We start from the raw sequence: 15,006 nt of genomic DNA, 5'->3' as shown, positions 1-15,006 counted from the left end.
ATCTGTCGTTCTGCCCCTAAACGGGGCAGTTAACCCACCGTTCCTAGGCCGTCATTGAAAATAAGAATGTGTTCTTAACTGACTTGCCTAGTTAAATAAAGGTGAAAAAAAAAAAAAAAACTTGGCCAAATCGGTGTCCAAAAATACAGATTTCCGATTGTTATGAAAACTTGAATTCGGCCCCAATTAATCGGCCATTCCGATTAATCGGTCGACCTCTAGTTCTGAATACCACCTTGCTAGGCACACACTCACACACATCATTATATTTCTCTTTCTTTCTTTCTTTCTCTCTGTCTGTCACAAACACATACAACCACACACACACACACAGTTGTTCAATGGTGGCCGGATGGCTCATGACCGAGTTTATGGAGGAAAATAAATAAATACAGTAAACACACATAGTCCAAACAACCCAAATGCCTTGGGGCCTCCTGATGCATCTTTCTGTACTTTATGGATTAGTGGCATCAACAGAAAGAGGACACAATAGAAGTCATAACCCATAAACACTTGTGCTGACCATGTTGAAGCTATAGAAATCTGGTTGCAATTTCAGTTTAAGCACCAGAATTAACAAATGGATTGATTATTATTATATATTTTTTTCAACATAAAAAATAAAAATAGGACTGGTGAAGTTACACTACTGTTCAAAAATTTGGGGTCACTTAGAAATGTCCTTGTTTTTGAAAGAAAAGCAATTTTTTTTGTTCATTTAAAATAACAGTTCCATTGTTAATGTTGTAAATGACTATTGTAGTGGGAAACGGCAGATTTTTAATGGAATATCTACAGTGCCTTGCGAAAGTATTTGGCCCTCTTGAACTTTGCGACCTTTTGCCACATTTCAGGCTTCAAACATAAAGATATAAAACTGTATTTTTTTGTGAAGAATCAACAACAAGTGGGACACAATCATGAAGTGGAACGACATTTATTGGATATTTCAAACTTTTTTAACAAATCAAAAACTGAAAAATTGGGCGTGCAAAATTATTCAGCCCCTTTACTTTCAGTGCAGCAAACTCTCTCCAGAAGTTCAGTGAGGATCTCTGAATGATCCAATGTTGACCTAAATGACTAATGATGATAAATACAATCCACCTGTGTGTAATCAAGTCTCCGTATAAATGCACCTGGACTGTGATAGTCTCAGAGGTCCGTTAAAAGCGCAGAGAGCATCATGAAGAACAAGGAACACACCAGGCAGGTCCGAGATACTGTTGTGAAGAAGTTTAAAGCCGGATTTGGATACAAAAAGATTTCCCAAGCTTTAAACATCCCAAGGAGCACTGTGCAAGCGATAATATTGAAATGGAAGGAGTATCAGTCCACTGCAAATCTACCAAGACCTGGCCGTCCCTCTAAACTTTCAGCTCATACAAGGAGAAGACTGATCAGAGATGCAGCCAAGAGGCCCATGATCACTCTGGATGAACTGCAGAGATCTACAGCTGAGGTGGGAGACTCTGTCCATAGGACAACAATCAGTCGTATATTGCACAAATCTGACCTTTATGGAAGAGTGGCAAGAAGAAAGCCATTTCTTAAAGATATCCATAAAAAGTGCCGTTTAAAGTTTGCCACAAGCCACCTGGGAGACACACCAAACATGTGGAAGAAGGTGCTCTGGACAGATGAAACCAAAATTGAACTTTTTGGCAACAATGCAAAAAGTTATGTTTGGCGTAAAAGCAACACAGCTGAACACACCATCCCCACTGTCAAACATGGTGGTGGCAGCATCATGGTTTGGGCCTGCTTTTCTTCAGCAGGGACAGGGAAGATGGATAAAATTAATGGGAAGATGGATGGAGCCAAATACAGGACCATTCTGGAAGAAAACCTGATGGAGTCTGCAAAAGACCTGAGACTGGGACGGAGATTTGTCTTCCAACAAGACAATGATCCAAAACATAAAGCAAAATCTACAATGGAATGGTTCAAAAATAAACATATCCAGGTGTTAGAATGGCCAAGTCAAAGTCCAGACCTGAATCCAATCGAGAATCTGTGGAAAGAACTGAAAACTGCTGTTCACAAATGCTCTCCATCCAACCTCACTGAGCTCAAGCTGTTTTGCAAGGAGGAATGGGAAAACATTTCAGTCTCTCGATGTGCAAAACTGATAGAGACATACCCCAAGCAACTTACAGCTGTAATCGCAGCAAAAGGTGGCGCTACCAAGTATTAACTTAAGGGGGCTGAATAATTTTGCACGCCCAATTTTTCAGTTTTTGATTTGTTAAAAAAGTTTGAAATATCCAATAAATGTCGATCCACTTCATGATTGTGTCCCACTTGTTGTTGATTCTTCACAAAAAAATACAGTTGTATATCTTTATGTTTGAAGCCTGAAATGTGGCAAAAGGTCGCAAAGTTCAAGGGGGCCGAATACTTTCGCAAGGCACTGTACATAGGCGTACAGAAGCCCATTATCAGCAACCATCACTCCTCACTCCCCATCACTCCTCATTCAGAACAAGATTAGACTGATGAGTTTCAGAAGAAAGTACCTTGTTTTTGGCCATTTTAAGCCTGTAATCGAACCCACAAATGCTGACGCTCCAGATACTCAACCAGTCTAAAGGATGGCAGTTTTATTGCTTCTTTAATCAGGACAACAGTTTCAGCTGCGCTAACAATTGCAAATGGGTTTCTAAAGATCAATTAGCCGTTTAAAATTATAATCTTGGATTAGTTAACACAACGTTGCATTGGAACACGGGAGTGATGGTTGCTGATAATACGCCGCTGTATGCCTATGTAGATATTCCATTAAATATGAGCTGTTTCAAGCTACAATAGTCATTTACAACATTAACAATGTCTACACTGTTTTTCTGATCAATTTGATGTTATTTTAATAGACAGTTTTTTTTTATTTTCTTTAAAAAACTAGGACATTTCTAACTGCACATGCAGTTAACAAAAATATATGGAAATGTCTGCTCTATCCAAAATTACAACCAACTGATTGCAGCATTACTGCAATGGAAGGGGGAGGCAGTAATGAACTTGTCTGTTGACCCTGCATTAAAGACCAAAATTGGTTAAAGAAAATTGTGATAAATAAAAAAGTATAGTATTTAAGGACAACAGCTGCGCCAAACAACAGCTGCGCCAAACAACAACAGCTGCGCCAAACAGGTTGAAAATAGTTGGGAAGAGATTTTCGATTGACCGATTCCGTGGCACATTGCTGATACACAAGACGACGCCTGATTCAAAACTTGCAACCAATAGAATGTTATAAACAGTATATCACAAAAGTGAGTACACACTTCACATTTTTGTAAATATTTGAGTATATATTTTCATGTGACAACACTGAAGAAATGACACTTTGCTACAATGTAAAGTAGTGAGTGTACAGCTTGTATAAACTGTAAATTTGCTGTCCCCTCAAAATAACTCAACACACAGCCATTAATGTATAAACCGCTGGCAACAAAAGTGAGTACACCCCTAAGTGAAAATGTCCAAATTGGACCCAAAGTGTCAATATTTTGTGTGGCCACCATCATTTTCCAGCACTGCCTTAACCCTCTTGGGCATGGAGTTCACCAGAGCCTCACAGGTTGCCACTGGAGTCCTCTTCCACTCCTCCATGACAACATCACAGAGCTGGTGGATGTTAGAGACCTTGCACTCATCCACCTTCCGTTTGAGGATGTCCCACAGATGCTCAATAGGGTTTAGGTCTGGAGACATGCTTGGCCAGTCCATCACCTTTACCCTCAGCTTCTTTAGCAAGGCAGTGGTCGTCTTGGATGTGTGTTTGGGGTTGTTATCATGTTGGAATACTGCCCTGCGGCCCAGTCTCCGAAGGGAGGGGATCATGCTCTGCTTCAGTATGTCACAATACATGTTGGCATTCATGGTTCCCTCAATGAACTGTAGCTCCCCAGTGCCGGCAGCACCCATGCAGCCCCAGACCATGACACTCCCACCACCATGCTTGACTGTAGGCAAGACACACTTGTCTTTGTACTCCTCACCTGGTTGCAGCCACACACGCTTGACACCATCTGAACCAAATAAGTTTATCTTGGTCTCATCAGACCACAGGACATGGTTCCAGTAATCCATGTCCTTAGTCTGCTTGTCTTCAACAAACTGTTTGCGGGCTTTCTTGTGCATCATCTTTAGAAGAGGCTTCCTTCTGGGACGACCGCCATGCAGACCAATTTGATGCAGTGTACGGCGTATGGTCTGAGCACGGACAGGCTGACACCCCACCCCTTCAACCTCTGCAGCAATGCTGGCAGCACTCATACGTCTATTTCCCAAAGACAACCTCTGGATATGACGCTGAGCACGTGCACTCAACTTCTTTGGTCGACCATGGCGAGGCCTGTTCTGAGTGGAACCTTTCCAGTTAAACCGCTGTATGGTCTTGGCCACCGTGCTGCAGCTCAGTTTCAGAGTCTTGGCACGCCATCTTTATGTAGAGCAAAAAATAAATAAAAAATCTGATCCTCAGAGAGTTCTTTGCCATGAGGTGCCATGTTGAACTTCCAGGGACCAGTCAGTATGAGGGAGTGTGAGAGCGATGATACCAAATGTAACACACCTGCTCCCCATTCACACCTGAGACCTTGTAACACGAATGAGTCACATGACACCGGGAAGGGAAAATGGCTAATTGGGCCCAATTTGTACATTTTCACTTAGGGGTGTACTCGCTTTTGTTGCCAGCGGTTTATACATTAATGGCTGTGTGTTGAGTTATTTTGAGGGGACAGCAAATTTACACTGTTATACAAGCTGTACACTCACTACTTTACATTGTAGCAAAGTGTCATTTCTTCAGTGTTGTCACATGAAAAGATATACTCAAATATTTACAAAAATGTGAGGGGGTGTACTCACTTTTGTGATATACTGTATATACTGTATGTACAGTATATAGATAGATAAATAAATGTATGCTGTACATTTGGAAATTATTCAGACCCTGTAAAGTATACACTGGAAGCAGGTGCAGAAGGTAAGTTTAATGAAAAGAAAAGAAAAAAAACATGAGTGTACTGAATGTGAACAAAACCAATACTGCCTGATGACTGGGGCTACTGAGGGCAAAATAAAGGGAGAGTAAATCAAGGTGATGAGGACCTCCAGGTGTGCGTAACGATGGGGGGCAGATGTGCGTGATGATGATTGCCAGGACTGGTGGTTAGTAGTACACCGGCGACATCGAGCGGGGGAGTGGGAGTACGCGTGACAGACCCCTTGACTTTTTGTTATGTTACAGCCTTATATATAAAATTGATTTTTTTAATCCCTCATCAGTCTACACACAGTACCCTATATTTAGACATTTTTGCACATTTATTAAAATTAAAAAAACAGATATATCACATTTACGTAAGTCTTCAGACCCTTTACTCAGTACTCTGTTGAAGCACCTTTGGCAGCGATTACAGCCTCGAGTCTTCTTGGGTATGACGCTACAAGCTTGGCATGCTTGTATTTGTGGAGTTTCTCCCATTCTTCTCTGCACATCCTCTCAAGCTCTGTCAGGTTGGATGGGGAACATCGCTGCACAGCTATTTTCAGGTCTCTCCAGGGCTGTCCGATCAAGTTCAAGTCTGGGCTCTGGCAGGGCCACTCAATGACTTTCAGAGCATTGTCCCAAAGCCACTCCTGCGTTGTATTGGCTGTGTGCTTAGGGTAGTTGTCCTGTTGGAAGGTGAACCTTCGCCCCAGTCTGAGGTCTTGGGCACTCTGGAACAGGTTTGTTTTATCAAGGTTCTCTCTGTACTTTGCTTGCTTCATCTTTCCTTCGATCCTGACAAGTCTCCCAGTCCCAGCTGCTGAAAAACATCCCCACAGCATGATTCTGCCACCACCATGCTTCCCCGTAGGGATAGTGCCATGTTTACTCCAGACGTGACGCTTGGCCAAAGAGTTCAATCTTAGTTTCATCAGACCAGAAAATCTTGTTTCTCATGGTCTGAGAGTCGTTTAGTTTTTTTTTGGCAAACTACAAGCTTGCTGTCATGTGCCTTTTACTGAGGAGTGGCTTCCATCTGGACACTCCATCATAAAGCCCTGATTGGTGGAGTGCTGCAGAGATGGTTGTCCTTCTAGAAGGTTCTCCCATCTCCACAGAGGATCTCTGGAGCTCTGTCAGAGTGACCATTGGGTTCTTGGTCATCTCTCTGACCAAGGCCCTTCTCCCCCGATTGATCAGTTTGACTGGGTGGCCAGCTCTAGGAAGAGTCTTGGTGGTTCTAAGCTTCTTCCATTTAAGAATGATGGAGGCTACTGTGTTCTTGGGGACCTTCAATGCTGTAGACATTTTTTGGTACCCATCCCCAGATCTGTGCCTCGACACAATCCTGTCTCAGAGCTCTGCGGACAGTTCTTTCGACATCATGGCTTGTTTTTTGCTCTGACATGCACTGTCAACTGTGGGACCTTTATATAGACAGATGTGGGCCTTTCCAAGTCATGTCCAATCAATTATAGAAACATCTCAAGGATGATCAATGGAAACAGGATGCACATGAGCTCAATTTCGAGTGTCATAGCAAAGGATCTGAATACTTAAGGTATTTCTGTTTTATTATTAACATATTTGCTAAAATTTCTAAAAACCAGTTTTTGCTTTGACATTATTGGGTATTGTGTGTAGATTGATGAGAAAAAAATTATTAGGGCTGTAACGTAACAAAATGTGGAAAAAGTGAAGGGATCTGAATACTATCCGAATGCACTGTATGTATATGGGGGATACAATCATCCCAGCTCTGCAGATTTTGCTGCGACAAGACGGAATCATTAGGTCACTTGTTTTGGTACTGCCCATATGTATCTTGTTTTTGGTCGTAGGTTCAGCAATGGCTGAAGAATTGTAGCATTTACCTGGAGCTAACTCTGCATATAGCACTGCTGCGTGATTTGAAAAGTCATAGTCAATTGATGAATAACATAAGAATAGTCTTAGAAAAAATGTTTGTCTTTAATTTACAATCTGTAGAAACTATGAGAATAGAAAATATATTGCAATTATAAATCAAAACTGGATGGTCTTCAGAGATATATGGGAGGGGTTGAGGGTAGCTGGAGGGTGGGACTAAAAACAAACAAAAAATATAACTAATGTAAAATATAATGTGTCCGTAAAATGTATATGGTACGTACGTATAAGCTGGATGTAGAAGCCTAAGTATTAGTTTACTCCAATTAGGGGAGGAGTGGTAGGAGTTGCGAAAAATAATAAAGAAGGGGAATATATTAAAATATATTCTTTATATATATATATATATATATATATACTGAACAAAAATATAAACACAACATGTAAAGTGTTGGTCCCATGTTAAAAGTTCCCAGAAAATTACATTAGCACAAAAAGCTAATTTCTCTCAAATGTGCATAAATGTGTTTACATCCCTGCTAGTGAAGATTTCTCCTTTGCAAAATAATCCATCCACCTGAATGGTGTGGCAAATCAAGAAGCTGATTCAGCAGCATAATTGCACAGGTAATGTGCTGAGAACAATTAAAGGCCACTCTAAAATGTGCAGTTTCGTCACACAACATAATGCCGCAGATGTCTCAAGTTTTGAGAGAGCGTGGAAATGTCCACCAGAGCTGTTGCCAGATAATTGAATGTTAATTTCTCTACCATAAGCCACCTCCAACGTCGTTTTGGAGAACCGACCTCACAACCGCGTTGTGTGGGCTAGCAGTTTGCTGACGTCAATGTGTGAACAGAGTGCACCTTGGTGGCGGTGGGGGTTGTGGTATGGGCAGGCATAAGCTACGGACAACACAATTGCATTTTATCGATGTCAATAGAGATAACGTGACGAGATCCTGAGGCCCATTGTTGTGCCATTCATCCGCCGCCATCACCTCATGTTTCAGCATGATAATGCACGGCCCCATGTCGGAAGGATCTGTACACATTTCCTGGAAGCTCAAAATGTCCCAGTTCTCCAATGGCCTCAATGTACCATTTCCCGCCAATATCTAGCAAATTCGCACAGCCATTGTAGAGGAGTGGGACAACATTCCACAGGCCACAAAGAACAGCCTGATCAACTCTATGAGAAGGACATGTCCTGCGCTGCATGAGGCAAATGGTGGTCACACCAGATACTGACTGGTTTTCTAATCACGCCACAACCTTTTTTTAAAGTTATCTGTGACCAACAGACATATATCTCTATTCCCAGGCATGTGAAATCCATAGATTAGGGCCTAATGAATTTATTTCATTTGACTGACTTCCTTATATTTAACTCATTAAAATCTTTGAAATTGCTGCGTGTTGCGTTTACATTTTTGTTCAGTATATATTCACAACAAAGATATGTGGTTTATTGGAAGTGATGCAGAGAATTACGTTGATAGAAGGCACAATCTATCTTCCATATTAAAGCTGATCTCTTTTTTAAAAAAACACTACTTTACACAATCAGGGACACTATTCCACCTAATACCGTGTCAATATTCTCTAACTTTGCAGCATACTAACTTCCTGTTCAGGTTAAAACTCACTTACAGTTTATATGGAACAAACTCACTCAACGCCCCTCCCTGTCTGAGATAACATATTGATGAATACCTTGTCAGCTAATCTCATAGAGTTTAATAAATAACTTTTTATTTGTGCAATTGTGGCATCTGTGACAGCATGGACATTGCTATTGAGGCTCCAAGTAGTCAATGTTCTTTTTCTTTTGTGTTTGAAAGAAGTGTAAAGCTAATATTGGTGGTCAAATCTTGTGTGTTTATTGTTTATTGTTGAGAATAGATGGTGGTGATTTAGCTTAAAGCCATTAACTGACCATAGGCCATCCAATTTGAAGAAGACCATGCTCTGATCCTTGGCTGATTGCTCAAAACCCATAGGAATCCCCACCCAGTTGACTGCTTTAAAAGGGTAGAGGCCCTCAATGGCATGCTAAAATGGGTTATATCCATCTGGAGTCCTCTATCTAACTTTATGGGCTGTCAGCTGGAACAGTCTCAGTTTACCACATGTACTCAACTGGACTCGGCCCTATCACTTTACCATATTACTTTATTTGACCATGTCACTGGTGTAGATGTCAGGGTTGTGTCATCGTCGTAGCCGACAGACATGTTTCCTAATATTTCTAAGAATGGTTTTGACGTGGCAGACGCGCACAGACAAACCGGTCGAGTTGGATGTTGTTCTTTCTCTTGAGTCAACGGGGGGGAAAAGTCTGCTGCCACGTGTCATTCGTCGTATCAGTGTCACATCTTGTGTGTGTGTCTCTCTTAGTTCGTTAACTCTTCACTGTCTGTCTGTCTGTCCCCATAGTGGCCTAAGAACAAATGCTTATTTATAATGATGGCCTACCAGGGAACAGTGGGTTAACTGCCTTGTTCGGGGGCAGAACGACTTTTACCTTGTCGGCTCGGGGATTCAATCCAGCAACCTTTCGGTTACTGGCCCAATGCTCTAACCACTAGGCTACCTGCCTATAGGGAGGCTCAGGATTCTGGTCACACATCCCAAGCTTACTCTGAGAATGAGATGTATTTTTTCCCTGTTCTCTCTTTCTCTTGCTCTCCAGCTAATGCAGGATTGTGCCTAATCAATGGGTTTGTTCTATGTTAATTTCATTTAATTGCAAATCCTGCTAGATGAAGCCGAATCATTAGAATAAAAATATGCATACATTTTAAAAGATGAACAACAAAGTGTGGCTATTCCTCCTCCCAATAGGGAATATGGCATCATATGTAGCAGCACAGGTGATAATTACCGATTTTTGTTACATTTTTCTGTTTTTTCCATACATGTGGATGTGCATTATTTGTATGCATTGCACAACATCAGCTGTAGATTGATTGAGTTAATGTGTAATTTGATGGTTTCTCTCACCCTCTCTCTCTCGCACTCTCTCGGTCTGTCTCTGTCTGTCTCTCTCGCTCCCTCTGTCTCTCTCTCTCTCTTTTTCTCTCTCTCCACAGATGAATTTAACCCTGAAATTCCCAAACTGGAGAAGAGCGTCAGTGGCAGCAGCCGATCACGCGATCGCCTTCTGCTCACCGTGGCAACACTGCTCATCTCCGCCCTCCTGGTTTCCTAGCGACTGTCCCCCCGAGTGACATCACATGGATATCTGAACTGCTTAGACTGAAGGGCTCTGTATCCATTGACCCCGGGTTCAATTAGAAAGTGAGAGGGAACCAAGTAAATGTCACACAATTCAACCAATCAAAAGCCAGAATTACAATCAATTTGACACAACCATAAAAAACAGGACTTACTCTCAAATCGTACTCACTCAATTCTATCTTAACTCACCTGTAGTCACTGTTGATACACAGTTTGTGCGACGTCTTTGGTTCATGCATTGTCGGACATACACTACGTGCATATGTGCCACTGCATTTCATGCATTTGGTGTGCCACCACACGGACCAAAGCAGAAAATGGCATTCAGACTTAGACATGATACAGCCATCATGCCTAGGCTGCCTCTGGCTACACACACACAGTTAAAGTAGGGCATGTGCAGTGGGATTTGTAATGGGAGTATGGCTGCCTGTCTATCTGCGAAGGAACTCGCATGACATTGTCTTCAGCTTGTCCCAATATGAAGGACCTTTGAGCTCTTTGGAGTAGGATGGCCATAACTGGACTGGGCTCCACTGAGCCTGACCAATGGACTGTCCAATAGGCTTTGATGGACGGAACTCAACTGGACTTGGCGTTGCTGCAGTACTGTGGACCATGCTGGACTCTGCCAATATTCACTGTACTGTGCTGTGCCATATACTTGCAGCCATTTCTCTACACTGCTGCCATTCTACCGGATGTTAACCCATCTTTTACTGTCATAGATACGAGTTGGTCACACCGAGGCCCAGGTGTTGATGGTGTTAACCGGAAGACAGAAATATTTTGAGAATCTCTAAAGGCTTTCGAGAGCCCTTATCCATCTCCTCTAGATGTCCTCTAACTGTGGCTTTATGGTGCATAGAAAGGTCTAAAGCCCACATGTCAAAGACAAAATAGACGGTGCCCTTCAAAAACTGGTCCTAGATCTGTTTTCATATCTGCCTTCAAACCTTATTAACTGGAATTAAAGAGACTCTGCACCTGTGCTTTGAGGGCATTTCCAGAAGCACAGATCTGTGTTTTTGCCTGATGCATCTACCCATAACACTTTGTCTGGGTTCCAGGTAGCAATCTTGTATCAATAGTCAACAGAATGGTTTCTATTGCCACAAATTACAATATTAAACATTTCATAACAACAAATATCCTACAAATCCAGACCTAATTATTATTATTTTTTCCTCCATCACTTTCAAAGGTTACCTTCAGGCTGTTCATTATTACAATCTCAGTCACTGTGGTAACTACCGAATATAGTAGTCACAGAGCGGCAGGTGCCTGAGGAAACTGTGATTTGTGTCACAGATTACTTTAGTCTCCATTTTGTAAACATGCGTTAATTTGCAGACAGACAGCAGTCCACAGATTTACTGTTTTATACTATAAAGTCTGACAATATTAGGATTGCATTTTCGATGACAATGCTGTATGGTTTATTAACATTTGTTTACATTATTTATTGATTTGCTTGTTTATCCGTGTACATTTCCAAGTATTTTTTCATTAAGCTATTGTACCAAATTTTTTTTACTTTTTTATTTTTGCTAAAGCATTTGCTTCTGTTAAGTACAGTACATGGATGTATGCCAGTTAAGACTTTTGAGGAGAGGTGTAACTATTCTTCTCACATGTTATAAAGCATTACATTTAACCATAGCATTTATGCCTGCAGCACGGGGGAAATAAGAGGAGAGGTGATACTGGATAAAAAACATCACTCCTCCAATGCTGCACTTAAAATTCTTGACACGAGAAATGACGATAGTGCATTGTAATATAACTTTATAAACATGCTGGTAGGTGCTGGATTTGTGTGTGTGTGGGGGTGTGTCAGAGAGAGTGAGAGAGAAAAGGCATTATTGAGAGAGAAAAACACATTGTTGTGTGTATGGAGGTATAAGGAGTGTGACTGTTTGCGCTTTCGAGTATGTGTGCATTTTAGACTTTTCGTATTCGTTGAGGGACTTGTTTGTAGGATCTGAATATGCAGGAGTGTATGAGAGATAGAGAGTATGTGCTTCAGTAATGTTAGCTTATGTTAGGGGCCGGGGGGATTTTAAAAAAGCATTTACTAATGTTGGAGACAACAACAAGAATTGTGTTTACCTTTGACAAGAATCAATTTAAAAACATGTAAATTGAACTAAGAATGACAATGATTAAAATGATGACAATAAAAATCATACTTTTAGCAAAAGTCTTTATACATCTATATCCTAAGTTAAATGATTCAGTTGCTAAGTTGTTTTGTCAGGAACGTTCTTGACACGCACAACCCACTCATCCACACTAACACCTTCATCACATGGCCTGTGCTTACAGTAATATATCTCCACTTGAGAGCACAAACGCAGCACCCATAAAACATAATGACAACGTGGGGAAAACCAACCTACTGCTCCATCTCTCTGTCTCTCTCTCCATCCCCCATTCTCTCGCTCTGCTCCCCACAAAACACCTGCAAGCCATTCATGTCTCCACACATCTCCATCTCCCTCAGTCTTTCTCCCCGTCCCTCCACCCCTCGCTCCCTGTGCCCCTGTCAGTTTCTCTCTAATCTTGGTACGCTAACCGGAGAAGTCTACAAAAGGGACTGACACATACAGTTGAAGTCGGAAGTTTACATACACCTACAGTGGAGCAAAAAAGTATTTAGTCAGCCACCAATTGTGCAAGTTCTCCCACTTAAAAAGATGAGAGGCCTGTAATTTTCATCATAGGTTCACTTCAACAATGACAGACAAAATGAGAAAAAAAATCCATAAAATCACATTGTAGGATTTTTTATGAATTTATTAGCAAATTATGGTGGAAAATAAGTATTTGGTCACCTATAAACAAGCAAGATTTCTGGCTTTCACAGACCTGTAACTTCTTCTTTAAGAGGCTCCTCTGTCCTCTACTCGTTACCAGCTTGGAAAATTCCAGAAAATGATGTCATGGCTTTAGACACTTCTGATAGGCTAATTGACATCATTTGAGTCAATAGGAGGTGTACCTGTGGATGTATTTCAAGGCCTACCTTCAAACCCAGTGCCTCTTTGCTTGACATCATGGGAAAATCAAAAGAAATCAGCCAAGACCTCAGAAAAAAAAATGTAGACCTCCACAAGTCTCGTTCATCCTTGGGAGCAATTTCCAAATGCCTGAAGGTACCACGTTCATTTGTACAAACAATAGTACGCAAGTATAAACACCATGGGACCAAGCAGCCGTCATACCGCTCAGGAAGGAGATGCGTTCTGTCTCCTAGAGATGAACGTACTTTGGTGCGAAAAATGCAAATCAATCCCAGAACAACAGCAAAGGACCTTGTGAAGATGCTGGAGGAAACAGGTACACAAGTATCTATATCCACAGTTAAACGAGTCCTATATCGACATAACCTGAAAGGCTGCTCAACAAGGAAGAATCCACTGCTCCAAAACCCCCATGAAAAAGCCAGACTACGTTTTACAACTGCACATGGGGACAAAGATCGTACTTTTTGGAGAAATGTCCTCTGGTCTGATGAAACAAAAATAGAACTGTTTGGCCATAATGACCATCATTATGTTTGGAGGAAGAAGGGGGAGGCTTGCATGCCGAAGAACACCATCCCATCCATGAAGCACGGGGGTGGCAGCATCATGTTGTGGGGGTGCTTTGCTGCAGGAGGGACTGGTGCACTTCACAAAATAGATGGTGTCATGAGGAAGGAAAATTATGTGGATATATTGAAGCAACATCTCAAGACATCAGTCAGGAAGTTAATGCTTGGTCACAAATGGGTCTTCCAAATGGACAATGACACCAAGCATACTTCCAAAGTTGTGGCAACATGGCTTAAGGACAACAAAGTCAAGGTATTGGAGTGGCCATCACAAAGCCCTGACCTCAATCCTATAGAAAATTGGTTGGCAGAACTAAAAAAGCGTGTGCGAGCAAGAAGGCCTATAAACCTGACTCAGTTACACCAGCTCTGTCAGGAGGAATGGGCCAAAATTCCCCCAACGTATTGTGGAAAGCTTGTGGAAGGCTACCCAAAATGTTTGACCCAAGTTTAACAATTTAAAGACAATGCTACCAAATACTAATTGAGTGTATGTAAACTTCTGACCCACTGGGAATGTGATAAAAGAAATAAAAGCTGAAATAAATCATTCTCTCTACTATTATTCTGACATTTCACATTCTTAAAATAAAGTTGTGATCCTAACTGACCTAAGACAGGGAATTTTTGCTAGCATTAAATGTCAGGAATTGTGAAAAACTGAGTTTAAATGTATTTGGCTAAGGTGTATGTAAACTTCTGACTTCAACTGTATATCTGATGCAGTAATGTCCACATCAGAGAGAAGAGGCCAAGTTAGATTTCTCTTTCATGTTTTACGTCACTGTTTCCCAATCCAGGTCCTGGGCACCCAAAAAGGTGCATGTTTGTTTTTTCCCTAGGACTACTGTAACACACCTGATTCAACTAAAGGCTTGATGATAAGTTTATTCGTTGAATCAAGTGTTACTTAGTGCTAAGTGCACTTCTTTGTGTCCTCAGGATGAGGTTTGGGAATGATTGTGCTTTTAGCTTTATTTCTCTCTTTCTCTTTCTCTCTCTCTCCTGCTTTTCATTCCAATGACAAAGCTGTTTAGCTGGAGGTGAAAAAACTGGTGTCTCGTTGCAATTATAGATATTAAAACCTGATTATATCTGACATTTATGGGTTTAATTGAAAGATAGATAGTTGTCACCTTGGCTCTCTGCATGCACATGCTTTTGGGATCTTAGTCAGTCTCCTTTAGACTTGTACATTCATTTAATACTTACATTTTGTATGATTTATTTATGTTTTCTGGGGGTAGCGGTAGGATGTACTGTAGCTCTTTGGGCTAAACTGGTTATAAGA

The 15,006-nt window shown here is 41.3% G+C and overlaps 1 protein-coding gene across 1 annotated transcript in view; it reads left to right on the top strand.

The window, feature by feature from the left end:
- The window catches only part of LOC110488484 (ephrin-A3), a 92,703-nt gene extending 80,383 nt beyond the window's left edge, over positions 1 to 12,320 (top strand). Inside the window, exon 5 of the mRNA XM_036971383.2 lies at positions 9,970 to 12,320. Coding sequence (XP_036827278.1) covers positions 9,970 to 10,088 — 119 coding nt within the window. The 3' untranslated portion in view covers positions 10,089 to 12,320. The remainder of the gene's footprint in view (positions 1 to 9,969) is intronic.
- The last annotated feature ends 2,686 nt before the right edge of the window (positions 12,321 to 15,006 follow it).

The sequence above is a fragment of the Oncorhynchus mykiss genome, chromosome 30 (assembly GCF_057628025.1).
Source record: "Oncorhynchus mykiss isolate SJ-2025 chromosome 30, ASM5762802v1, whole genome shotgun sequence".
Lineage (NCBI taxonomy): Eukaryota > Metazoa > Chordata > Actinopteri > Salmoniformes > Salmonidae > Oncorhynchus > Oncorhynchus mykiss.
Note: the sequence above shows the minus strand (reverse complement) of the source record. Positions and strands in the feature narration are given on the sequence as shown.